The sequence below is a fragment of the Erythrolamprus reginae genome, chromosome 6 (assembly GCF_031021105.1).
Source record: "Erythrolamprus reginae isolate rEryReg1 chromosome 6, rEryReg1.hap1, whole genome shotgun sequence".
Classification (NCBI taxonomy): Eukaryota; Metazoa; Chordata; class Lepidosauria; order Squamata; family Dipsadidae; genus Erythrolamprus; species Erythrolamprus reginae.
Window position 1 is genome coordinate 61376874 of NC_091955.1, and position 26655 is coordinate 61403528.

General features: G+C 41.6%; 1 protein-coding gene across 1 annotated transcript in view; it reads left to right on the forward strand.

Moving 5' to 3' along the window:
* Positions 1 to 23451, forward strand: part of FAM234B (family with sequence similarity 234 member B) — a 44835-nt gene extending 21384 nt beyond the window's left edge. Inside the window, exons 7-13 of the mRNA XM_070755972.1 lie at positions 480 to 621; positions 3069 to 3212; positions 6436 to 6517; positions 9092 to 9247; positions 16656 to 16758; positions 18348 to 18571; positions 21480 to 23451. Of these exons, the coding sequence (XP_070612073.1) occupies positions 480 to 621; positions 3069 to 3212; positions 6436 to 6517; positions 9092 to 9247; positions 16656 to 16758; positions 18348 to 18571; positions 21480 to 21485 (857 nt within the window). The 3' untranslated portion in view covers positions 21486 to 23451. The remainder of the gene's footprint in view (positions 1 to 479; positions 622 to 3068; positions 3213 to 6435; positions 6518 to 9091; positions 9248 to 16655; positions 16759 to 18347; positions 18572 to 21479) is intronic.
* The last annotated feature ends 3204 nt before the right edge of the window (positions 23452 to 26655 follow it).

Below are 26655 nucleotides of genomic sequence, written 5' to 3' on the forward strand. Positions count from 1 at the left end.
AATCTCTCAGTTGTTGTTGCCTGTGCATCGCTCTCCGCATGCGTGGCTGTATCATTAACTCTTGTTCCGAATCCAAGGAGGACCTAGATAATTGATCTCCTTCTGAGCTGTCTGCCACACTCTCCTCCTCCCTGTCACTCATGTCTTCTTGGTCAGAGGAGCCTTCATCAGCAGATTCCACCGGGGGCAAAACAGGCCTGCAGCATGTGGATGTCTCCCCCACATCCACAGTCCTTGGGGCAGGAGCTGGGCCAGAGCTAACCACAACAACTTATATGGTGATAAAGACTCCCAAGATCAACTGAACAGAAATATGATTATTGTAGAATAGTTGAATGTTTATCTGTATATATATAAAGCCCTCATAGTGATAGGCTGTCCCCATTGAATGCCTTTAACTTTCCAGCTTCTGACATGATTTCACACCTGCTTTATTGAACACAACCGAATTTTAGACTTTGTATTTCCTTCCTACCTAGGTCGGGTCTATGCAGTTGCTTTACGAGATATCTTTGCGCAGGCCAGAAATCATGATAATTTCCCTCCACTGCTGCAGCACGAAGAACCAGAGTGGGAGAAACACAGATCGGTCAATTTGTTAGAGTTCATTGATATTTACAGGTAGGACACTATCTTTTTTCCTACGGCGAAAGTTGTGAATCGCCAAGTCTTAATTCAGTGTGAAATGTACAAATCTTCAGCTGGCTAAAGATTCAAGAAATGAGTGTGACGATATAGGTTTTATTTTTAAAAAATGGTTGCCATTGCTCAAAGGAGTGTTTTTCCTTTCATTGTGTAGACCAGTGTTTCCCAACCTTGGCAACTTGAAGATATTTGGACTTCAACTCCCAGAATTCCCCAACCAGCATTTGCTGGCATTTGCTGGCTGGGGAATTCTGGGAGTTGAAGTCCAAATGTCTTTAAGTTGCCAAGGTTGGGAAACACTGGTGTAGACCATGGGTGTCAAATTCCCAGCTCATGGGCTGGACGTGTCATGTGCTGACCCCGTTCCCACCTGGTTTAGCACAGGGGGCAAAAGTCCTGATATGTTACGTGATGCCGCGAGTTTGACACCCCTGGTGTAGATCATTGAAATTGACTGGCCAATAATTTTTATTGTTGTGATGCAACTCCATTATACATATAATGTAAAATTAAGATTAAACTAAAATTGCAATTGGGCAAAAACACTAGAAATATCTCTGTGTTACAAAAAACTCTTGTTGTCATGACCTTTAATTGGATGTAGGAATGAATGAGCATTTTTGGCCTATGATTCCAGAAAGAACGAGCGAATGAAATTTGGGGTGGTTGTGGCTTTTGCTGCCCTGCTGGGCTGCGGCTGTGATCCTATGATCTCAATTTTCAATGTCCTGTGACAGTTTCCTAGCCAATCTTGCAATCTCTTGCTCCCTAACAACACTAAGAAGATAAAAACCTGAATCATAAAGTAGCTAAAATTAGCCCTAAATTTTACAGATGGCAACTAATAAACAGTAAGAACTATTTAGCTTGAAAACGGAGATTAATATTTAGTGGTTAAAAATTATAGTTAAAATATTGGGATAGGAATACAGTCATACCTCGTCTTACGAACCTAATTGGTTCCAGGGGGAGGTTTGTAAGACGAAAGGTTCGTAAGACGAAACATTCGTAAGACGAAACATTGTTTCCCATAGGAAACAATGTAAAGTCAATTAATCCGTGCAATAAAAAAAAAAACCCGCAAAAAAACCACTGCCGCCCGGCTGTCACTTTTTAAAACAGCCTGGGGGCTTCTCAGCGACCTCCCGAATGCCGAACGCCAAACCCGAACTTCCGGGTTCGGCGTTCGGGAGGCCACCGAGAAGCCCCCAGGCTGTTTTAAAAGGTGACAGCCGGGTGGCGGGGCTTCCCGGCAGCCTCCGAACGCCGAACGCGGAAGTTCGGGTTTGGCGTTTGGCTTCGGGAGGCTGCTGGGAAGCCGCCCGGCTGTTTTAAAAGGTCACAGCAATGCTCTCTACATGGGGCTACCCTTGAAAAGTGTTCGGAAAAGTTCAGATCGTGTAGAACGCGGCCGCGAGAGCCATCGTGGGGCTCCCTAGATTCGCCCACATTTCTGCAACACTCCGTGGTCTGCACTGGCTGCCGATCGGTTTCCGGTCACAATTCAAAGTGTTGGTAATGACCTTTAGAGCCCTACATGGCTTTAGACCAGAATACACCCGGAACCGCCTTCTACCGCATGAATCCCAGCGGCCGATAAGGTCCCACAGAGTTGGCCTTCTCCGGGTCCCGTCGACCAAACAATGTCGTTTGGCGGGCCCCAGGGTAAGAGCCTTCTCTGTGGCGGCCCCGGCCCTCTGGAATCAACTCCCCCCAGAGATTAGAACGGCCCCCAGCCTCCGTGTCTTTCGCAAATTACTCAAGACCCACCTTTATCACCATGCATGGGGGAACTGAGACATCCTCCCCCAGGCTTTTATATTTTATGTTTGGTATGTATGTGTTGTATGGTTTTTAAATTGTTGGGGTTTTAGATATGTTTTATTTTAATATTAGATTTGTCTCACTGTTATATTGTTTTTGAATTACTGTTGTGAGCTGCCCTGATAATAATAAAAATAAAATAATAATAATAAAATAATAATAAAATAATAATAAAATAATAATAATAATAATAATAATAATAATAATAATAATAATAATAATAATAGTGACTTATGACCATTTTTGCACTTATGACTGTCACAGCATCCCCATGGGCACATAATGCTATGTGTTTCCTCTCCTATTTTTTAACATAAATTGAATTGCTTTTGCAGTAATAACAGAAAAATAAAACAGATGGCACAGAGCTAGTTAATACTTGAAGCAGAGACTATCAGAAAGTTTCAGGCTTGTATGAGAGACTGGAAATTGGAAAAAAGATGCATTAGAAGAAAAAATGGGAAACCTATTCTGCACAGCACTGCCACCATAACAATGAGTCCGTGACCAGAAAAACCGTAGGAATTGAGTACACTGGGAAAATGATTGACGTTACTGTAATTTACTCATTGCTTTTGTTTGCTCTCTGTCTCTTGCAGTGGTGGCGTTGTGTTTCTGCAGGCAGTGAAATCTCCTGACAGCAATTGCAGTGACCTTTTGATCACCACCGAACATGGTTTGACTTTACTGCGAGGTCAAGATTTGGAACAGCGTTGGACTCTAGAGCAGCTGAATATTGACAGGTTACTGGGTTTGAGTGGCGGGGAGTGTGACCTTTTCTGCTTCTCTTGTTGAGCTCATATGTAATGGCAGGTTAATAGGGAACAGCTCTTGTTAGCGTTAATCTATAGGCGCTTCCTCTCAGCCTTGTGGAATGTTTTTTCTCTTAAATCAGCTTTCCTTAAATCTGGTTAAGCTGGATGGGGTTTTGGGGAGTTGGCATTCAGCGCGTCTAGTGAATCATCGTTGGGTCAGGTTGATCTGTTTCTGAAGAGCCACTGGAGAACAGCTCTAAGCAACTGAAAGATATATTCATCCAAACCTTTGATGGCTGGTGCTTTTTAAAATTATTCCATTAATGTCGTTTGGCGGGACCCAGGGGAAGAGCCTTCTCTGTGGCGGCCCCGGCCCTCTGGAACCAACTCCCCCCAGAGATTAGAATAGCCCCCACCTTTCTTGCCTTTCGTAAGCTTCTTAAAACCCACCTCTGTCGTCAGGCATGGGGGAAATGAGATATTCTTTCCCCCTAGGCTTCTACAATTTATGCATGGTATGTTTGTATGTATGATTGGTTTTAAAATAAGGGTTTTTAGCTGTTTTAGTATTGGATTGTCGCATGTTGTTTTTACCACTGTTGTTAGCCGCCCCGAGTCTACGGAGAGGGGCGGCATACAAATCAAATCAAATCAAATCAAATCAAATCAAATCAAATCAAATCAAATCAAATCAAATCAAATCAAATCAAATCAAATCAAATCAAATCAAATCAAATCAAATCAAATCAAATCAAATCAAATCAAATCAAATCAAATCAAATCAAATCAAATCAAATCAAATCAAATCAAATCAAATCAAATCAAATCAAATCAAATCAAATCAAATCAAATCAAATCAAATCAAATCAAATCAAATCAAATCAAATCAAATCAAATCAAATCAAATCAAAGCAAAGCAAAGCAAACCAAACCAAACCAAACCAAACCAAACCAAATCAAACCAAACCAAATCAAACCAAACCAAATCAAATCAAACCAAATCAATAAAACATGTCTGTAATGTTGTAAGTTGATTCGCAGACTTGAAAATAAGTTGAATTGTAGAGGAGAGTAATTGCTGACGTCAACAACAACATTTGTCATTATGGAAGCAGAAAACTCATTCTATTTTGGGCTAGGCAGTTATTCAGTTACCTGCCACATTCTTGCTAGTAACCCTTATTAACCGGAGTTTCTCCTTTTCAGGAATCTGGTTGACATTTGTTGCCTTCAAGCGAGCAGTGAATATATTTCCCCTTATTAGTTGTTTGACTCATTTAAGTTATTCCCCTTGGTGTTAAATGAACAGGTACATCTTTAGTTTGTGCCAAAAGCTTACTAGATATAGAAGCAGCCCTAACTAGATGAGAAATAACACATGACACACCTTTTAAACAAGCTACCTCTGACTATGAAAGCATTTATGGCTTTGCAGTTGAAACAATAAGCCTGGTATTACCAGTAGCATTAAAAAGGTTTTGGTTTGAAGTTGTTCAAGTCCAAATGTGTGTGGGGTGTGTGTGTGTATAATCCTAGCCATGTTAAAAAGATGCATGAAAGAGTTGTTAGGCTTTGAAGGCTACCTGTTTTTGTATTACGTATGTGCACAAGATTCATCTGTTAGAAATAAGTTTATTTCTGAGGTAATATTACAATGCAAGTAATTGGTTTGTAACTATACGAAAGGCTGATGGAAGCCATAATCAGTATGTAGTCATGGGTTTGCTAGTGGTGCTGCAACCTGATTGGCTGTAACCTATATAAGGAGTAACACCCTTGCATGGGTGTAGATTGTTATAGTGAATGGTTTGTTATAGTGAATGGTTTGTGCTGGGTGGTTTGTTATAGGGGTTTGGTGGTTTAGTGCTTAGTGGTTTGTGGGTGGTTGCAGTGGTGGATGTCATAAAAGTTATATGATAGTATTGTGAATGGTTTATTATAGTGTTTAAAAGTAAAGATGATAGAAACATAGAAGATTGATGGCAGAAAAAGACCTCATGGTCCATCTAGTCTGCCCTTATACTATTTCCTGTATTTTATCTTAGGATGGATATACGTCTATCCCAGGAATGTTTAAATTCAGTTACTGTGGATTTACCAGCTACGTCTGCTGGGAGTTTGTTCCAAGGATCTACTACTCTTTCAGATAATAGTTCAGATTACAGTTTATTTAATGAAGCATTTGGATAAGAAGAAAAGTAAAAATATTTGTTTTACAAGAAAGCCCTACTGCAGTGTTTTTCATTGAAAACTTCAATGAACTGTGGCTAGTTGGTGGGGTTACCTTCCATGTGCGCAAAACTCTGCCCCAACATCATCTCCCTGCACTACTCAGAACAGCAGCAAAGTGGCCATAAAGGACCCAAAGCTCCAAGTGAAGTAGAAACCTAGCTGAATCAGATTCTACTCAAGTGGGGAAAATTGCTGCTAGGAAATTCAAGATACAGTAATACCTTGTCTTACAAACTTAATTGGTTCTGGACGGACGTCTTCATGATGTCAAAGCTCCGCCCATGGAATTCCCTATTGGGATTCCCCACCTCCTTTCCAGCCTCCAGATTGGCCGAAAACTCTGCCGCCGATCACAAAAACGGCGCTCTGCCGAGCAGCGCTGCCTGGCTGTAACCTTCTAAAACAGCTGGGCACTTCTCGGCGGCCTCCGGAACCGGAACCTGAACCTGAACTTGCGGGTTCGGCATTCGGGAGAATGCCGAGAAGCCCCCTGGCTGTTTCAGAAGGTGACAGCCGGGCGGCGGCGCTTCTCGGCGGCCTCCTGAATCCGAACCCGAACCTGAAAAGTTCGGGTTCAGGTTCAGGAGAACGCCAAGAAGCCCCCCGGCTGTTTTAAAAGGTGACAGCCGGGCGGCGGCGCCCGGCGGAGCGCCATTTTGCGATCTGCAGTGGGTTCGTAAGCCGAAAAAAGTTCGTAAGAAGAGGCAAGAAATTTCCGAACCCTGGGTTTGTATCACAAGGTACCACTGTATTACTAGGGCCCAAAATTGTCACTTTGCTTTTGTTTTAACCACTACTGGTCTCATAGTTAGGAGAGCAGATTCAGTGGACAAACACTTTGAAATCTTCTGGCGAAGTTTAGGCTCGTAGAAATGCAGATATTCTCCATTGAAGGAAAAGTTGCTTTCCGCTCCAGGCATGGACATAAGATGTTTCCTTTGTCCACTTTTCAGTCTGACTGCTTTCTTCATTTTTCCAGCCAGCCTTGCCCGGGATACTTCAATGATGATCAAACTTTGGACTTCATGCTTCAGGCCCAGCGTGGAAACGTCTCTAGAAAGGTGCAGTCACTGCTTTCTTACACTACAACCCTTAGCAATCGTATCTGTTCAGGCAGGTAGCTGCAAAGTAAATGTTTATTGCATTTTCCCCCAACCCAATGCTGGTTGGAAATTCTGCATTTGAAGAGCACCAGATCGGGAGAGGGTTGTATAGCTGCCCAATGTGCAATTTACAATCAGTCCATTGTGACAAGCAGTATTATTTGAATTCTAATTCAAGGTAAGCTAGATGGTCCCTTCCCCCTGGTATTTTGTATTTTAATCCATACAAGTTGTAGTTAGTGGCAACATAATATCTCCAGGACCGCCTTCTGCCGCACGAATCCCAGCGACCGGTTAGGTCCCACAGAGTTGGCCTTCTCCGGGTCCCGTCGACTAAACAATGTCGTTTGGCGGGACCCAGGAGAAGAGCCTTCTCTGTGGCGGCCCCGACCCTCTGGAACCAGCTCCCCCCGGAGATCAGAACTGCCCCCACCCTCCTTGCCTTTCGTAAAGTTCTTAAGACCCATCTCTGCCATCAGGCATGGGGTAATTGAGACATCTCCCCCGGGCTTATACAGTTTATACATGGTATGTTTGTGTGTATGTTTGCTTTTAATAATGGGGTTTTTAGTGTTTTTTAAATTATTAGATTTGTTCTTACATTGTCTTTGTTATTGTTGTGAGCTGCCCCGAGTCTACAGAGAAGGGCAGCATTCAAATCAAATCAAATCAAATCAAATCAAAATAAATAAATAAACAAACAAACAAACAAACAAACAAACAAACAAACAAAGTTGAATATGTAATTCTTGTCATTTAAATGTGTCAGCTGTTGATACAGCTATGACCTTTCTTCTAAACAGTGACCACAAGAAGTTTGTTGGTTTGCTTTATTTATTTATTTAGTCAAACATGTACGAGATAACATATAGAATAGAATAGAATAGAATAGAATTCTTTATTGGCCAAGTGTGATTGGACACACAAGGAATTTATCTTGGTGCACATGCTCTCAGTGTACACAAAAGAAAAAGATACATTTGTCAAGAATCATGTGGTACAACACTTAATGATTGTCATAAGGGTCAAATAAGCAATGAAGAAACAATCAATATTAATAAACATCTTAGGCTACAGGCAACAAGTTACAATCATACAGTCTTGAGTGGGAGGAAATGGGTGATAGGAATGATGAGGAAAAACTAGTAGAAATAGAAGTGCAGACTTAGTAAAAGGTTTGACAGTGTTGAGGGAATTATTTGTTTAGTAGAGTGATGGCGTTCGGGAAAAAACTGTTCTTGTGTAAGTATAAACATGAACATGAGCACATGAAATAAGTAGAAATAAATGGGGACAGTAGGACAGGGACGATAGGCACACTGGTGCTCTTTTGCATGCCCCCTTACAGACTTAGGAATGGGGTGAGGTCCTAGGTAGGCAGTTTAACATTAAAGCTATGGGGGTGTGAGGAAGCAACAACAGAGTCAGGTAGAGCATTCCAGACATTGACCACTCTGTTGCTGAAGTCATATTTTCCGCAATCAAGTGTGGAGCGGTTTACCTTGAGTTTGTATCTATTGTTTACTCATGTATTATTGTGCTTGAAGCTGAAGTAGTCTTTGATAGGTGTTCTGTCGGGCTCTCTGGTAGACTCCTCCCAAAAATTCACAGGTACAAATTTCAGACACACACACGTTTGAAAATTCAAAACAATGTTCTTTATAATGAAAATTCACTTAACCTAAGCCCTCTTTTGGTATAGCAAAGAGCACTAGTCTCCAAACAAACTGGTAATTTGTACAAGTCCCTTATCAGTTCTGTGATACTTAGATTGCAGCTGTGAGGTAATTCACAGTCCTTCTTCCTTCACAAAGTGAAACACCCTTTGCTCTGGTTTAGTTTCAAAGTGGGGAAAAATCAGCACACAAAAGGTCAAAGTCAGTAAAGCAGTCACGAAACACAACGATCAGATAATCCTATACAATGGCCAAACCCACAGGCTGCTATTTATACCACAGCCCCACCCAACCACAGGTGGCCTCCTTTTCTTTGATAATAATCTCTCAGTTGTTGTTGCCTATGCATCGCTCTCCACATGCGTGGCTGTATCGTTAACTCTTGTTCTGAATCCAAGGAGGAGCTAGATAATTGATCTCCTTCAGAGCTGTCTGCCACACACTCCTCCTCCCTGTCACTCATGTCTTCTTGTGTCAGAGGAGCCTTCATCAGCAGATTCCACCGGGGGGGGGGGCAAAACAGGCCTGCAGCATGTGGATGTCTCCCCCACATCCACAGTCCTTGGGGCAGGAGCTGGGCCAGAGCTAACCACAACAATAGGTAGGGCGTTGTATCAGACAATATTGTGTGCTATGCTTAGGACTGTTTGTCATGTGGTCATTTCTGAGAGTTAAGGGCCAAGCTAGACATAAAAGGCTTCTTGGCATTTAATGTGCATCTTTTAAGATGGTAATGAAAGGGAAACAACAGATGTGGGAAGGGTGTTTAATCCCTTTTTTCCGCTTCTCTTTCACTCCCCCCCCCTTTCTCTTCTGAAGTTTTATCTTGCTAATTCTGGGTTTCTTTTGTTTTCAGATTGTGGTTGTGGATGGTAAATCAGGACTGCCAGTTTGGAATTATGAGCTGCCGTATCACATGAGAAAATCAGATGCACTTTCAGTGCTGACTTTGGACAAAAAATCTGTCTTTCTTTTCTGGGCTAATGAGAAGCAATCTCTCTTCAAAAGCTTGGTGAGTGCAGAATTTTTGGGTTTGGAGGAGGCATTTGCCCTGAAACCACACTATCTAATTATGTTCGAAAACAAGCTGCAGTTATATAAGGGCATGGAAAAAGGGTTGCCCATTCTATCTTCCTTTTCTGATTGTAAGTGTTTCCGGGACTTTGAAACAATATATTTTGGGATAAATTGTTTTCATTTCTGTGAATATTTTCCTGGCCCATTTCTTTATTTAAATACATGTACACATTTATTTATTATTAATTAATTTATTTATTTTGTCCAATACACAATGAGGGTTTTAGTGGGTATATATCTATATACACATAGTAAAATATATGATGAAGGTTATAGAGGAGATGCTCATAGTAAAATATATCTAAGAAATAATAGAAAAGAAGATATAGTAATAGAACATAACAATGAAAGAATAGAAGAAGAGATTTAGGAATAGAAGAAAGGTATAGGAGATATAGGAGAGCAATAGGACAGGGGACGGAAGGCACTCTAGTGCACTTGTACATCTGTCATCATCATGAATCAAAGGCTTCCGCCTTGAAAGTTATGGACCATAATCTACCTGGCTGTGCATTGTACATCAAGGTGGTAGAAAAAGGGGTTTTAATTTTCCCCTGTAGGGCTGAGACAGAGAGAGACAAAGACTGGCCCAAAGTCACCAAACCAGCTTTAATACGTACAGGACAGGTGTGCCAAACACATGGCATCATGGCGTCATGTGATCTATCAGAATTCCTCCCTTCACTAAACAGGGCATGGTCAGCATGTGACACATCTGGTTTCAGACCACGAGTTTGACAGCTTTGCTATAGGAGGACTAGATCCTTGGGGGGGGGATCTGGTCTCTTAGTGTAGTAAACATTACATGCCTCTCCCTTGCTCTTCCCATCCCCCACCCCGGCATATTTCTACACTTTTAAGAGCAACTTCCTTTGGCAAAAAGCATCAGCCTAATGCAGTACAGCAGCTGCAAAACCCAGGCATTATGTATTTAAAAGCATATACGTGATAAGAAATAATCTTTTAAAAGCCAGTGCACCCACATTTTTTCCTAGGAAAGGAGATTCACATAGGGCTTGAATTTCTCTTGTACCTGCCTGTCTTTATAGTAGATTGACAAGTAGGGCCAGAGCAGGGGGGGAACGCAGTGGGGTAGGGAAAATGGAGCTCCACCCCAGAGCACCCAATTTGCACTGAAAGATGTTGAAAGAAAATTCAGGGTGTCCTGCATAAGCCACGCGCACAGTGTGGTAGTAAAAAGTTTGGTAGCCCTTCACTGGACCAGAGTAATATAGATTCAGGCAATCATTAAATACCATATCCCAGCGACCGATAAGGTCCCACAGCGTTGGCCTTCTCCGGGTCCCGTCAACTAAACAATGTCATCTGGCGGGCCCCAGGGGAAGAGTCTTCTCTGTGGCGACCCCGGCCCTCTGGAATCAACTCCCCCCGGAGATTAGAACTGCTCCCATCCTCCTTGTCTTTCGTAAACTACTGAAGACCCACCTATACCGCCAGGCATGGGGGATTTGAGATATCTTTTCCCCAGGCTCCTTATAATTTATGTTTGGTATGTATGTGTTGTCTGGTTTTAATTTGATAGGGTTTTAGTTATTTCTTTTAATATTAGATTTGTGCCACTATAATATTGTTTTTATCATTGTTGTGAGCCGCCCCGAGTCTTCGGAGAGGGGCGGCATACAAATCTAATATATTATTATTATTATTTTTAAATGTATAAGACACATCTTCCGCCCTAAAAGAGGCTGAAAATTTGGATGTGGCTTATACTTTGAATGTAGCTTTTGCTAAGCTTTTTTCCAGCCCTAATGAGGTGCTAACGAGTGAAGTGATCTTCCATGCTTTGCTAGCTAAGCGAATCAAGCAATCTTTTGTACTTTGGTAGCTAAACATCTTCCGTTTGCCTATTTTCACTGCTGCTCCCTCTGACAATCAGCTGGGCTTTGCGGCTTTAAGAAGCCTTTATTCAGCCCTAACAAGTGAAGCCATCTTCCTTGCTTTGCTAGCACAGTGATCTTCCCTTTTCCTGCTTTTATCATAGTTCCTCTCTCTGAAGGGAGAGAGAAGTGTTTTAGAAACTGTTTTTTATCCCCAACCAGGGGATAAAAAGCAAGCACACATGCTCAAAACCAGCAAACTAATGTGCTGAAGCTGACCAGAATAAGAACTAGCCAGATGAATACCGGGTAGGCAGATTATTTTATCCTTATTTTCCTCCCCAAAAATGAAGGTGTGTTTTATACTCTGTTCTGCCGGGCTCTCTGATAGGAGCCTCCCGAAAATTCAAGGGTACAAATTTCACACACACACACGTTTGAAAATTCAAAACAATGTTCTTTATCACAAAATTCAAAATAAACTAAGCACTCTTTTTGTATTGCAAAGAGCACGCGTCCCAAAACTACCGGGTAGTCTGTACAATTTCCCTTAAGCAGTCATTAAGTACTTAGCTAGCAGCTGTGAAAAACTTCACACCCCTTCTTCTTTCAATGAAGTGAGACACACACACACACACACACACACACGTTGCTCTGCTTTGTTTTCCAAGGCATGAAAAAGCAACAAAGTCCAGAAAACACAGGATTCCTGACGAACTCCAATCAGATATTCTTCCACAACGGCCAAACCCACATGCTGCTATTTATAGCAGCAGCCCTAATTACTGGAGCCCCACCCAAACACAGGTGGCCTCACTTATTTCCTGTAATATGTTCTTACTTGGTCTCCTCTACGCATAATTCTGCGCTTGCGTGGGTCCAAAATGTCATAATCTGAATCAATGTAAGATAAGGGAGATTGACTGCCTGGGCTGTGTGCCAAGCCCTCCTCTGCCGAGTCACTCCCACCTTCTTCTTCGTCCGAGGAAACTGACCTCTGAACTGATTCTGTCGGCAATAACACAGGCCTGTGACATGTTGAATTTTCCCCTGCATCCACCTCCCCATTCCCTGGGCAGGAGCTGGGCCAGAGCCAAACACAACATACTCCGGTGTGTTTTATATGGTATATTAGCCTCAGATTATGAGATTATCAGAATCTTAAACTGTCTTTAGAAGAAAATACAATTGCTGCCAATCCGTTGAGGACCTGTATACTGCATGAGTCAAAAAGAGGGCAGGGAAAACATTTACTAACCCCTCACATCCTGGACACAAATTGTTTCAACTCCTACCCTCAAAACGTCGCTACAGAGCACTGTATACCAAGACAACTAGACACAAGAACAGTTTTTCCCCCGAACGCCATCACTCTACTAAACAAATAATTCCCTCAACACTCTCAAACTTTTTACTAAGTCTGCACTCCTATTTCTACCAGTTTTTTCTCATCATTCCTGTCGTCCTTTTCCTCACACTTAGGACTGTATGACTGTAACTTGTTGCTTGTATCCTAAGATTTTTATTAATATTGATTGTTTCTTAATTGCTTATTTGACCCTTATGACAATCATTAAGTGTTGTACCACATGATTCTTGACAAATGTATTTTTTTCTTTTACGTACACTGAGAGCATATGCACCAAGACAAATTCCTTGTGTGTCCAATCACACTTGGCCAATAAAGAATTCTATTCTATTCTAAAAAAAAAAAATCCAATACTGAATAGGCAAGATTTTTATTCCCATATATTCAAGTTTGCAAAGCCATCGGCAAATTATGGAAGCTACAGACCTTATCGTCTGAAAATATCAAATTGTGTCTCCCATTTAAATCTCACACTAGCTGCTTTAGAAAGGGTAAATACCGGTATTATTTTTCCATATCTGGAATGTTGGTTATTTTTCAAATGCTTGCTGATTCCATTAAATTTATAAAATCATAATGGCCTAGAGTTGGACATGTTTGTCAGATGTCAAGATGTACAGTAGTTATGTTTAATAGAATAGAATAGAATAGAATTTTATTGGCCAAGTGTGATTGGACACACAAGGAATTTGTCTTTGGCTCTCAGTGTACATTAAAAAATATACATTTGTCAAGAATCATGTGGTACAACACTTAATGATTGTCATAGGGGTCAAATAAGCAATGAAGAAGCAATGTTAATAAAAATCTTAGGATATAAGCAACAAGTTACAGTCATACAGTCAACTTGGGAGTCTTCGGAGAGGGGCAAATCTAATGAATGAATGAATGAATGAATGGGTGATAGGAATGATGAGAAAAACTAGTAGAATAGAAGTACAGATTTAGTAGAAAGTCTGACAGTGTTGAGGGAATTATTTGTTTAGTAGAGTGATGGCGTTCGGAAAAAAACTGTTCTTATGTCTAGTTGTCTTGGTGTGCAGTGCTCTGTAGCGACGTTTTGAGGGTAGGAGTTGAAACAGTTTGTGTCCAGGATGTGAGGGGTCAGTAAATATTTTCCCCGCCCTCTTTTTGAACCTGTGTTCAACTTGGCAAGTTATGGAATAGCTGCTGTCCTAGATATATATATCCAAGCTAGAGAACACACTTTACATTTTTAGGAGAATTATGTAGCAACTACAAAAGTGTGCGTGTCTTTGAAAACAACGGTGTTCATGCTCTCATCTGTCTTTTAACAAAGGGGCTTATTACTCTGTCAGTGAGCAGTAGTAACATTCACTACTGCAATGCAGCTTTGACCACCTTGAGATAATCTTCATGCCCAGATTGCATAAACAATCTTTATTCCTCTCAGCCAAGCTGTATCGGCTACACACAGTAAAAAAAAAAGGATAACATTGATCAAGCTCTTAATGTTAGGCTTGATGAATCTACACAGGCATTACCGATATAAAGAACTGAATAAAATAGGTTTAATAAACTTCAAGGGCTAGCACAGCTAGAGAGAAATCTGGAGCGTCCAATATTTCTTTTGCTAAGTGGGACGTTTGTTAAGCGAATTTTGTCCCATGTTATGACCTTTCTTTCCACATTTGTTAAGTGAATCACTGCAGTTGTTAATTTATTTATTCATTTATTCATTTATTTATTCATTCATTCATTCATTCATTCATTCATTCATTCATTCATTCATTCATTCATTCATTTATTTATTAGATTTGTAATGCCGACCCTCTCCGCAGATGGCTAACAACAGTAAAAAAGACAATATAAACAAATCTAATATTAAAAATAATTTAAAAAACCCCAATTTAAGAAAAACCAATCATACATACAGATATACCATGCATAAATTTTATACGCCTAGGGGGAAGGGAATATCTCAATTGCCCCATGCCTGACGACAGAGGTTGGTTTCGAGGAGCTTACGAAAGGCAAGGAGGGTGGGGGCAACTCTGATATCTGGGGGGAGTTGGTTCCAGAGGGTCGGGGCTGCCACAGAGAAGGCTCTTCTCCTAGGCCCCGCCAAACGACATTGTTTAGTCGATGGGACCCGGAGAAGGCCAAATCTGTGGGACCTAACTGGTCGCTGGGATTCGTGCGGCAGAAGACGGTCCTGGAGATATTCTGGTCCGATGCCATGAAGAGCTTTATAGGTCATAACTAACACTTTGAATTGTGACCGAAAACCGATCGGCAACCAATGCAGATTGCAGAGTGTTGGTGTGATATGGGCATATTTAGAAAAGCCCATGATAGCTCTATCTGTTAATTTAGTAAGGTTGTCAAAGGGGATCACATAGGAGTCACTTAACGAGCGTCTAAATTTTGATCACATGACCCCTGGGGATTCCACAATGGCCTTAAGTAGGAAAAGCTCAAAAGTCACTTTTTTCCAATGCCGTTGTAACTTTGAACAGTCACTAAATGAACTGCTGTAAGTTGAGGACTACCTGTACTCATATGTTATTGCGGTGCTTCTATTCTGACATGGTGGCACGGTAGCAGCGTTCCAATATCTCAAAGGTTGCCAAAAAGAAGAGGGAGTCAAGCTATTCCCCAAAGCACCTGAGGGAAGGACAAAAAAGCAATGGGTGGAAACTAATCAAGGAGAGAAGCAGCCTAGAACTAAGGCGAAAATTCCTGACAGTTAGAAAAATTAATCAGTGGAACAACTTGTGTCCAGAAGTTGTGAATGCTCCAACACTGGACGTTTTAAAGAAGATATTATTATTATTATTATTATTATTATTATTATTATTATTATTATTATTATTATTTAGATTTGTATGCCGCCCCTCTCCGCAGACTCGGGGCGGCTCACAGCAATGATAAAAACAATATACAATGACAAATCTAATAGTTAGAATCTAAAATAACAATAATACATTTAAAAAGTCTAAAAAACAAGAAACCTCAATATATAAAAAACATACGTACAGTTATATCATACACACACAAAAAAACCTACATAGGCAGGGGGAGATGTTTCAGTTCCCCCACGCTTGACGACAGAGGTGGGTTTTAAGGAGTTTACGAAAGGCAAGGAGGGTGAGGGCAGGGAGTTGACTCCAGAGGGTCGGAGCCGCCACAGAGAAGGCTCTTCCTCTGGGTCCCGCCAATATTGGATAACCATTTGTCTGAGGTGGTATAGGGTTTCCTGCCTAAGCAGGGGGTTGGACTAGAAGATCTCCAAGGTCCCTTCCAATTCTGTTATTCTGCTGTATTCTTTCAAATGACTCTTCCTCGCCCTGTCTGTGCTTTTTCTCCACTGATCGCACATGGTCATTGGAATACCTGTAATGAGAAGAAAACAGAACAGTGTTTCCCAACCTTGGCAACTGGAAGATATCTGGACTTCAACTCCCAGAATTCCCCAGCCAGCATTCGCTGGCTGGGGAATTCTGGGAGTTGAAGTCCAGATATCTTCCAGTTGCCAAGGTTGGGAAACAGTGCATTAGAAGGTTAAAAACTAACCTTTCCTAATTCTTCTTCTTTTTTCATTTTAGCTTCCTTCATGTCCCATGATTGTTGCTATCATTATTAACTTCAGTTTAGCCAATACAAACAACCATATAAAGTGCAGTGCTGATCCTGCCTTAATTCATGGATTTGGGCAAACCACTGCGCCCCCCCCCCCTTGGAATAAAATGAAATAAACGCTGCATCTCAAGAATTTTTTCAAGGAACACTGGCAGTTATTGTGAATCTGGTACTTACGAGCAATATTGAGGTTCGTGGAGGAGGCAGCAAGATGAAATTGTGATAATTGACATGCATACATAGACTGATTTTAATGAGAATTTGAAGGTGGTAATAACTGGAAACGTCCATGTCCTTATTGCTCTTTGATCATTAGAAGCTTTTCTCGTCCCTGTTCCAAGGTGCTTTAGATTCTTTTTATTACCCTGTGTGATCTTGTGTTTTGCAGTATAGCTGTCATTACCTTTTATCACTGGCCGTGCTGGCTGGGCTGTGGAATTGGTGTACAAGGCCTACTTTCATTCGGTGGAAATGAGTGAGATGAACTAAGCTGGGGCCCTTTATGACTTCTTCTGTTGTTGCTGCTGTTTCAGGAACCCAGGCCAAGGATTCACCATCTTTATCTTCTCCATCCTACTTTCCCTTCAGTCCTTTTGGACCTGAGTAATACGACAGACCCAGTAATTGCTTCATCTAGTGAGTATGCCAAGAAAAATGGGAAAGGAAAAGTCAAGTTTGTTTAAGTAAATGCTGAAAGATGTCCTAGTTTGGGATGGCTAATAATGGCTCAATTCCCTTTTTTCCCCCCTTGCTGGGTTTGTGCCGGTAGTACTTAAGCCTCTTAGTTAAATATTGATCTCTCCTTTGAATGCACAATGCAGTTCATTATTTGCATATTTCATTAAACTGGTCTGGGCTGTCAAGGATCTGAAATACTGAAGATGTGTTTTTCTTGGCATCTTATATTCTTCTAATGAAATTGTTTGCTTTTTTTTTTTACTCTAGGTCTTAAATGTTTTGTTGCAATTACAATTTTTAAGATTTAGAAGCAGTTGCAACGTGCTAAGATTTCAGATGAGTTGTTTTTTGCGTGTGTGTAATTGTGCAACCAAAAATGCTGTGTGATTGTGACCTTGTATCTGTGCTGCAGAGCCATTTGTATTCATAGCACTTTCAGACAGCTGATCACCGTGCCTAGCTTTTAGCTGTGACTAGAAACCAAACCTGGATTCATTTAAAAACAGCTAATAAATACCGTGGTACCTCTATTTACGAACTTAATTCATAAGGTTCTTACGAATTAAGGTTCTTAAGTAGAAAAGTTTGTAAGAAGCAATTTTCCGCATAGGAATCAATGTAAAAGCAAATAATGCATGCGATTGGGGAAACCACAGGAAGGGTGGTGGCCCTGTTTCCTCCCAGGAGATTCCTAGAGAGGCCCCACGGAGGCTTCTCCCTGCCTTTTCCAGTTACAGTTTCAGAGGCTTGGGTTTGTAAGTGGAAAATGGTTCTTGAGAAGAGGCAAAAAAATCTTGAACACCCAGTTCTTATCTAGGAAAGTTCGTAAGTAGAGGCATTCTTAGGTAGAGGTACCACTGTACACTGTTCCCTTGATTTTCGCGGGGGATGTGTTCCAAGACCGCCTGCAAAAGTCAAATTTCCCGCGAACTAGAGATGCGGAAATAATTACATTATTTTTGGCTATGAACAGTATCGCAGGACATCCCCTAACACTTTGAACCCCTAAATTATAATTTCCCATTCCCTTAACATTTAGATTTAGAAAGATATAGATCCCAAAATCAATCATGGGGAACTGAGGCGGATTCTTTCTAGGATCAAATTTATTGATTTTTGCTCAGAAGGTGAGATTCCTTGGGGTTTAAAATGGGCATGTAAGAGGGTGGAGAACTAACTTAACTGTTCTACTGAAGAGCAAGCCAAATAATGTTTTTTGTAAATTATGGAATAAAAGAGTTACTCACCATTATTACTGGTACTGACCATTGAAGAAGATACTTAATGACCCTGATATTTATTAACATAATTATTTATTAACAATAATTTGGTGATGACGTATGATGTCATGGGCGGGAAAAACCGTGGTGTAGAAAAAAACCTGCGAAGTATTTTTTAATTAATATTTTTTGAAAAACCGTGGTGGTATAGACTTTTCGCGAATGTCAGACCCGCGAAAGTCAAGGGAACACTGTATTGGCTTTAGAAATCCAGATGTGATTTATTGTTGACCGGTTGTTGTTTTTGTTCCCCTTTTCATCCGTTAGTTGGAATAAATGATCTTCAAAAAGATGCCTTTTATATTACGGTGACAAGAAGTCCCACTTCTGAACACCAGCCAGGGGTCCTGTCAGTTCGGAAGCTCCGCCTGAGGTGGGCCTTGATGACACAGAGCCGGGATGTATCTCTGAAAGACACAGATCCCAAAATCAATCATGGGGAACTGAGGCGGATTCTTTCTAGGATCAAATTTATTGATTTTGCTCAGAAGGTGAGATTCCTTGGGGTTTAAACATGGGCATGTAAAAGGGTGGAGAACTAACTTAACTGTTCTATTGAAGAGCAAGCCAAATAATGTTTTTTGTAAATTATGAAATACAGTGATCCCTCGATTTTCGTGGGGGTTGCGTTCCCAGACTGCCCGCGAAAGTCGAATTTCCGCGAAGTACAGATGCGGAAGTAAAAACACCATTTTTGGCTATGGACAGCCAAAAACTACCCCGGCGCACCCTTTTCCAAGGCCGCATAAGGAGCCAGGCTTGAAGTTGGGGGCGGGGAACAACGAAAATGCGGAGGCTGGCAAAGATTGTTTTGAATGTCGCCCCCCCAGCGCCTCCGGCCCCCTCGCCGCTACCCCCTACCTGCACGATCCGCCCCTCTCACCGGATCTCTTGGGGCACGGGTCCTCCTGCAGCAGCGCTGGTGGCTACGGCATCTTGTTCTCCTCATTCGGCCGCTAGCCTCTCTGAGCGCTTTGAGAATGCCCGCCCCGTCCCTCTCGCAGTCCCTTAGCTGAGAGCGCTTTTGTCCCAGCTGTCAGCGAGGGGGCTGCAGGAGAGGAGGGGCAGGCGTTCTCACAGAGAGAGAGCAACAGACAGAGCGAGATAGAAAGGAGAGAGGGAGAGAGAGAGGGAGAAAGAGAGAGAGAGAGAAAGAGGGGGGAGAGTGGAAGGTAGAGAGAGAGAGAAATCATAGAAAAAAGGGGAGAAAAAAAGAGAAATGAGAAAATGATTGAAGCAGAGAATGACAGGAAAGAGAGAGAAAGAGAGAGAGAAGTGACTCTTGGTGATGACGTATGACGTCATCGGGTGGGAAAAACCGTGGTATAGGAAAAAACCCGCGGAGTGTTTTTTAATTAATATTTTTTGAAAAACCGTGGTATAGCCGTTTCGCGAAGTTTGAACCCGCGAAAATCGAGGGATCACTGTAAAAGAGTTGAGAAACTGCCAAGCTATATGATTTCTGTTTTGATATGGGAGGAATTGCCCTTGGTCATGCTCTGATTCTAGAGTGGCTCACTTATCTGGAGAATGCTTAAGTGAGGCCTCAAGTAAGCAACCAAGGATTAAATCTTAATGTTTTTATTTGCCTTCCACTAATGCAGAAATTAACTTGCATGAGTCAGAAATGTGGCATAGCAGCTCAATGTAGACAATATGGATTTTTATGTTTTTATTTGCTTTCCTAAAATTTAGTATTTCTGCTTTTGGATCAAAACGTTAAAATAAGTTTCAGATTGGGCTGTGAGATGAAGGAATCCTGCGTCCATGGGTGGACTGACCAATTCCTCAAATACATTAAAAAGATCTATTTTCAGGGCTATCAGAGCTGCTATGTGGAAATATGGTTGAGACTTCTTAGCGAGTTGCCTTTCCCTGTACTTCTGCAGAGTATTACCATATATTAGAATCTCTGAAAGGGAAGACTTTATTTAAAAGAAGAAGAAGAAAATGAATAAATTCCAGTGGATGAATTGGAAATTGCTTTCTACATTAAGATTGAAGTTTCGAACATAGTTAGTGGCATTCTCAGGCAGAAGTAGGCTCATTTTTCTAATCTGTTGTGATCTTTAGTGCATGTATCCTAAATAGATTCAGAGAGATTTATATAGTTCACATATTATCGTAAGCCATTATGTGTTTGGCTAACACAATATGCGAATTCCAATTGCAATTTGTGTATTATGGTTTACAGATTAACTTGACGTGAGAACCTAGCTAGTTATACATTATTCAATAAACCATACTTAACTAAAATCTTGGTCCCGACTATTGTTCTGGCTGAACATATGCAGTAGTACCTCGTGATACAAATCTGTCTTAAACCTGTCTTACAAACTTTTCGAAATATGAACCCGGGGTTCGGAAATTTTTGCCTCTTCTTACAAACGTTTTTTGCCTTACGAACCCGCCGCTGCAAACGCCGAACCCAGAAGTTCGGCAAAAGTTTGGGTTCGGGTTCGGGTTCGGGAGACCGCCGAGAAGTGTCGCCGCCCGGCTGTCACCTTCCGAAACAGCCAGGGGGCTTCTTGGCATTCTCCCGAACGCTGAACCCGGAAATTCGGCAAAAGTTCGGGTTTGGCGTTCGGGTTCGGGAGAATGCCGAGAAGCGCCGCCACCCAGCTGTCACCTTCGCAGAAGAGCCGCGGGGCCGTCGGCCAGTCGGGAGGCTCAAACGGAGGTGGGGAATCCCAATAGGGAATTCCGGGGGAGGAGTTTTGACGTCACGGAGATGTCCTTCCTGGCCGGCCGAAATGTGGACTCCAGGAAGGACATCTTTGTGATGTCAAAACTCCGCCCCTGGAATTCTGATTGTGATTCCCCACCTCTGTTTGAGCCTCCCGACCGGCCGAGAGCTCCATGGCTCTTCTGCAAAGGTGACAGCCGGGTGGTGGGGCTTCTCGGCGTTCTTTCGAACCCGAACGCTGAACCCGAACTTTTGCTGAACTTCCAGGTTCAGCATTCGGGAGAACGCTGAAAAGCCCCCTGGCTGTTTCGGAAGGTGACAGCCAGGGGCGGCGCTGAACCTGAACCCAAACTTTTGCCGAACTTTTCAGGTTCAGCATTCAGGAGAATGCCGAGAAGCACCCGGCTGTTTCAAAAGGTGACAGCTGAGTGGCGGCGCCCAGCGGAGAGTCGTTTTTGCAATATATTTTTTTGCTTGCACGCATTAATCAGTTTTACATTGTTTCCTATGGGAAACATTGTTTGTCTTACGAACTTTTCGCCCTACAAACCTCCTCCCGGAACCAATTAAGTTCGTAAGACGAGGTATCACTGTAGTTGATATTTCATCTCTCTTTCTCCCAACATGCTGTTACTGTTAATTGTGCCTTGCATAAATACTAATTCAGAAGCCACACTTGGCATATCTGACACCTTTTCTTTTCTCTGCCTCAGTTCTAGCCGTGTATCTCAGGTGTTCTATGTGACAAATATGGAACTCAGTGTCTGCAACCAAGCTGGCCAGTCAGACTTTATGAAAACTCCGGTTAATGAAGAATGGGAACTAAGCCCAGATGTTTTAGCACTGGGGAAGCCGAACTGTTCATCTTTAAGTATCCTGACTTGAAGGAAAGCTGCTTGTCCCTTTGTTTGCTATTACAAGTCTGCATACTTCTTTCCAGGTGGATTGAATGTGTGTCGTTAAGCAGGGATATTGGGGTAGGGGTATTGCCATCTTAATTTATGAGATATATTAAAAAGTTCCTATTTATATTGTAGAAGTATTTAAGCTCCTATTTATATTGTAGAGATATTTCCATGTACTCTGTCTTTTACCCATAATCCCTTGACTGGCACCCTTCACTCCGAGTTCATTCAGTTTTTGTAGCATTTTCTTTTAGGGTTACTCTTTTTCCCCATTTAGTTATTCCTATCTTCAATGCCTCAATCCATAATCTATAGTGAATGATATTATGTGTCCCAGTGCCATTTGAGTGCATGCATGCATACATACATGCATGCATTAATTAATTCAATCAGAGCCAGATGGATTAGCTACTAGTCTAGTGCAGTGTTTCCCAACCTTGGCAACTTGAAGATATTTGGACTTCAACTCCCAGAGTTCCCCAGCCAGCAAACGTTGGCTGGGGAATTCTGGGAGTTAAAGTCCAGATATCTCCAAGTTGCCAAGGTTGGAAAACACTGGTCTAGTGACCATGTAATCTCCCAAATGAGTCTAGAATCAATCTATTTATCGGGGAGTTTTATATAATCAATGGATAAAATGTTTGTTGTGATGGTCTTGTGTATTGATCAAGTGAATTCTGATCAAGCATTGCCAAGGAAACAGCATGACAGATGCTTTTGTTGTTAGTATTACACATATCTCCTAAAATAGAAATTGTCTTTCATTAAATAAGGGAATGATGATTCTACTATCTTGTCATAATGTATGTTCTCAGTTTTACTTTAAAATATTGTTTTAAAAAAACCAGTTGTGAAAGAAGATACAATTGAAGTGTTTCATAAAACACAAGAGCCCCTACAAGAAAGACCAAACACCTGTTTCTTCTAGCATCCTATTCTGGCTGAACCTTTAGAAAAATCGCTAGCCATTTCCTACACATTTTGGTGACTCCATTGCTTACATTCCTCCTTTATGAGAAATTTCAATTTATTCCTGGATCAGGTATGGATCAGGACTACTGCCTTGGCAGTGTAAGAGGAATTGCTGTACTGGATTGAAATCAAGCTCTGTACATAATCCCTTTCAAATGTGTTTCTTTATCAGCTTGTATCCTCGCAGTAATTCCGAGGCAGTGCCTCATTCTGTTGCTCTATTCTTATTTGTATATGTTGTAAAGGAATTTTGCTAAATGTTAGCACAATTTATAGCACTAGTCTTCCTCACTGCCACCCCCTGGCTTGTTCTAGTTTTTCAGATAACTTAAATATTTAAAATAGTCTTCTCTAATTTGGTGTCCTTCAACTATATTGGACTGCAACTCTCTTAACAGTTTAAGGCCCTACTGTGTAGCAGTAACAGTCTAACACAATCATAATATGTATGTGACAAATGTTTTGAGTGTGTTTCCCATAGCTGTTCCAGGTGGCAGTTTGATGTATCTGAAAGGCACCGAATTGGAGAAAGCAGTATGTATCCACATTGCTTCCAAGAGTTTCTTTAACAAGGGAAAATCTGTGTTGCTCATTCTGTTGGCAGATTTTGAAAACTACTTGAAATGATGACATGCAACCTGAGTTTCTCCTTTCAATTCGCATTTGCTTTATGCCTTTTGGTGCTTCTGAGCTTCCTGTGAATTTTTTTTTCTTCTTCTTCTCTCCCTGTTCACCCTACGCACTTTAAAGAAAAGGCTTGTCTGTATATTGTTCTAAGTTATAAGAAGAAATAAATATGTACAGCACATCTCTGTGTCAGCTGAGTTTTTTGGCGTCTCTAGGGCAATTGAAAGTGGGTCTTGAAAAGAATGAAATTACAGTCTGTAGGCCAGAGGTCTTCAAACTTGGCAACTTTAAGACTTGTGGAATTCTCCAGATTCTGGGAGTTGAACTCCACAAGTCTTAAAGTTAGCAAGTTTGGGGACCCCAGGTAGGATGTCAGCAGTTAAAAGTGCCACAAGAAGCTACTGTGGGAATATGAACATATCAGCTGTGATCATACAGTTTTCTGCCTACAACAGAACGTATAAAAAAATTTTTTCCCCCCCTCTGGGGTGAAATCAGATTTATGGAATATTGATAGTTTAGCCATGACACTGTTAATTGGCCCTCCAGTTCATCATACAGCTATTTCTTCCTAATAAATCTAAAGATTATATCCATGGACACACATTATTTAAATTCCAACTGAGTTTGACAAAATGCAGGACATTTGGAATGAAAACAAGGAGAAGCTAAGCATATCATATGCTAACCACTATTGGAAACTGCAAATCGTACAAAATTCAGCCCCATGAGTGGTCATGGGCCTCCCTAGGCATGCCCATGTTTCTACAACACTATACGGACTACAATGGCTGCTGATTGGTTTTCGGACACAATTCAAAGTGTTGGTAATGACCTATAAAGCTCTACATGAAATTGGACCAGATTACTTGCGGGACCACCTTCTGCCGTATGAGTCCTAGCGACCGGTTAGGTCTCACAGAGTCGGCCTTCTCCAGGTCCCGTCAACTAGACAATGACACTAGGGGAAGAGCCTTCTCTGTGGAGGCCCCAGCCCTCTGGAACCAGCTCCCCCCAGAGATTTGCACTGCCCCCAACCTCCTCGCCTTCCGTAAGAGTCTAAAGACTCATTTATGCCTCCAGGCTTGGGGCGATTAGCCCCCTGACCAATGAATGTTATGTATGATTGTGGTCTGAGTGGGTATGATTGATTTTTAAACATCATTGGGGATTTTAGATTAGTTATTTAGTTTTCATTTAATTGGATTTAAGCTGCTGTATCTTATTGTTTCTTTTTATATTTTGTAAGCTCCCCCGAGTCCTCGGAGAGGGGCAGCATAAAAATCAAATAAATAAATGAGTGAGTGAGTGAAATAAATCCATATTGTTCAGTTATTACATGGCTTATATGAGAAAAGCCCGGGTTGTCCAGTATAAAGTGTCAGTGCCAATCAATACATATGAATCTCACCAACTTCCTGTTATTTCATGCTGTTAGCAAGTCCTGAGGCTGTTTTGCAGTAGAATGAAATGGAAACACGTTTATAGGTCAGTATATTATCTAATAACCTGCATTTGTGACTGGATTTTATAAATGCTGATTCTCCTGCCATTCCGTAAATAACACTAAGATGGCACTTTAGACTTTAAATATTCATATTGCTCCCAATTCTAACTGAATAGAACATCCCATGCCTATAAATATCACTTGGCGGGGTCTAGGGGAAGAGCCTTCTCTGTGGGGGGCCCGCCCCTCTGGAACCAGCTCCCCCCAGAGATTCACTGTGCCCCCAACCTCCTCACCTTCTGTAAGAGTCTAAAGGCTCATTTATGCCCCCAGGCTTGGGGTGATTAGACCTTAGCCCCCTGGCTGTCGAATGTTAGGTCGGAGTGGGTATTATTGACTTTTAAACATCATTGGGGATTTTAGACTAGTTATTTAGTTTTAATTTAATTGGATTTAAGCTACTGTATCTTATTGTTTCTTTTTATATATTGTAAGCTGCCCTGAGTCCTTGGAGAGGGGCGGCGTAAAGAGCATCCCATGCCTATAAATACTGAGCAACTGTGGCCAGCCAGCACAGTCTAGCTATTACAAGCCAGATGTTCCCATACATCAAAGTGCTCCTTCCTAGTTGGCCTAAATTACTGTATAGTAAAGTCAGGGGTGGGCTGCTGCCCGGATGGGGGAGGAACGCAGTGGGGTAGCGAAAATGGAGTTCCACCCCAGAGCACCCAATTTGCACTGAAAGATGTTGAAAGAGAATGCATAAGCCACACCCACAGTGTGGTAGTAAAAATGTTGGTAGTCCTTCACCGAATATAGTAATAGTAAAAAGGAAATGCTGTAATAATAGTTATACTATAGATCAGAGGTTCCAAACCCCTGGTCCGTGGACCGGCACTTGGCAGCAGCATGCCAGAAGCCGGACCTCAAAAACAAGCAAAACTCCATCTATGGGATGCAGACGGCATGCAAAATGACTCCCTCTCTGATCCACGGAAAATCCTCTCTCCACGGAACCGTTCCCTGGGGTCCAAAAGTGTTGGTCATGGCCTATAAAGCCCTTCATGGCACCGGACCAGAATATCTCCGGGACCGTCTTCTGCCGCACGAATCCCAGCAACCAGTTAGGTCCCACAGAGTGGGCCTCCTTGAAGTCCCGTCAACTAAACAAGGTCGTTTGGCGGGACCCAGGGGAAGAGCCTTCTCTGTGGCGGCACCGACTCTCTGGAACCAACTCCCCCCAGAGATTAGAATTGCCCCCTCCTCCTCGTCTTTAGTAAGCTCCTTAAAACCCACCTCTGCCGCCAGGCATGGGGGAACTGAGATATTCTTTCCCCCTAGGCCTTTACAATTTATGCCTGGTATGTTTGTACGTATGTTTGGTTTTATAATAAAGGGTTTTTTTTAGTTGTTTTAGTATTGGATTGTTACCTGCTGTTTTTATCGTTGTTAGCTGCCCCGAGTGAGAGGGGCGGCATACAAATCAAATCAAATCAAATCAAATCAATCAGTAAAAGATTGGAGGCCACTGCTATAGATAATAATAATAATAATAATAATAATAATAATAATAATAATAATAATAATTTATTAGATTTGTATGCCGCCCCTCTCCGAAGATAATAGTACAAAGAAAATATTCTAATAATAATTGATTAGCAATATAATGATAACAGTATAATAATTATTAGAGTAATTGCAATTAGCATAGTAATGTAGAAATAACAGCTTTTAAAATAATTCATTAGTAAAATAAAACCAAATGATGCATTCTGAGATAATTGGAAGAAACAATTCAAGGTGATCTATGGTTAGATGTTCCGTGTGTCCTTCTACCCTTGCTAAATAAGACATTAATAAAAGCATACAGGCCTGGAAAACCTGCAACTAACCAAAACTAAATCAGCTACGTCAATCATGCTTGACTGCCTGGTATTG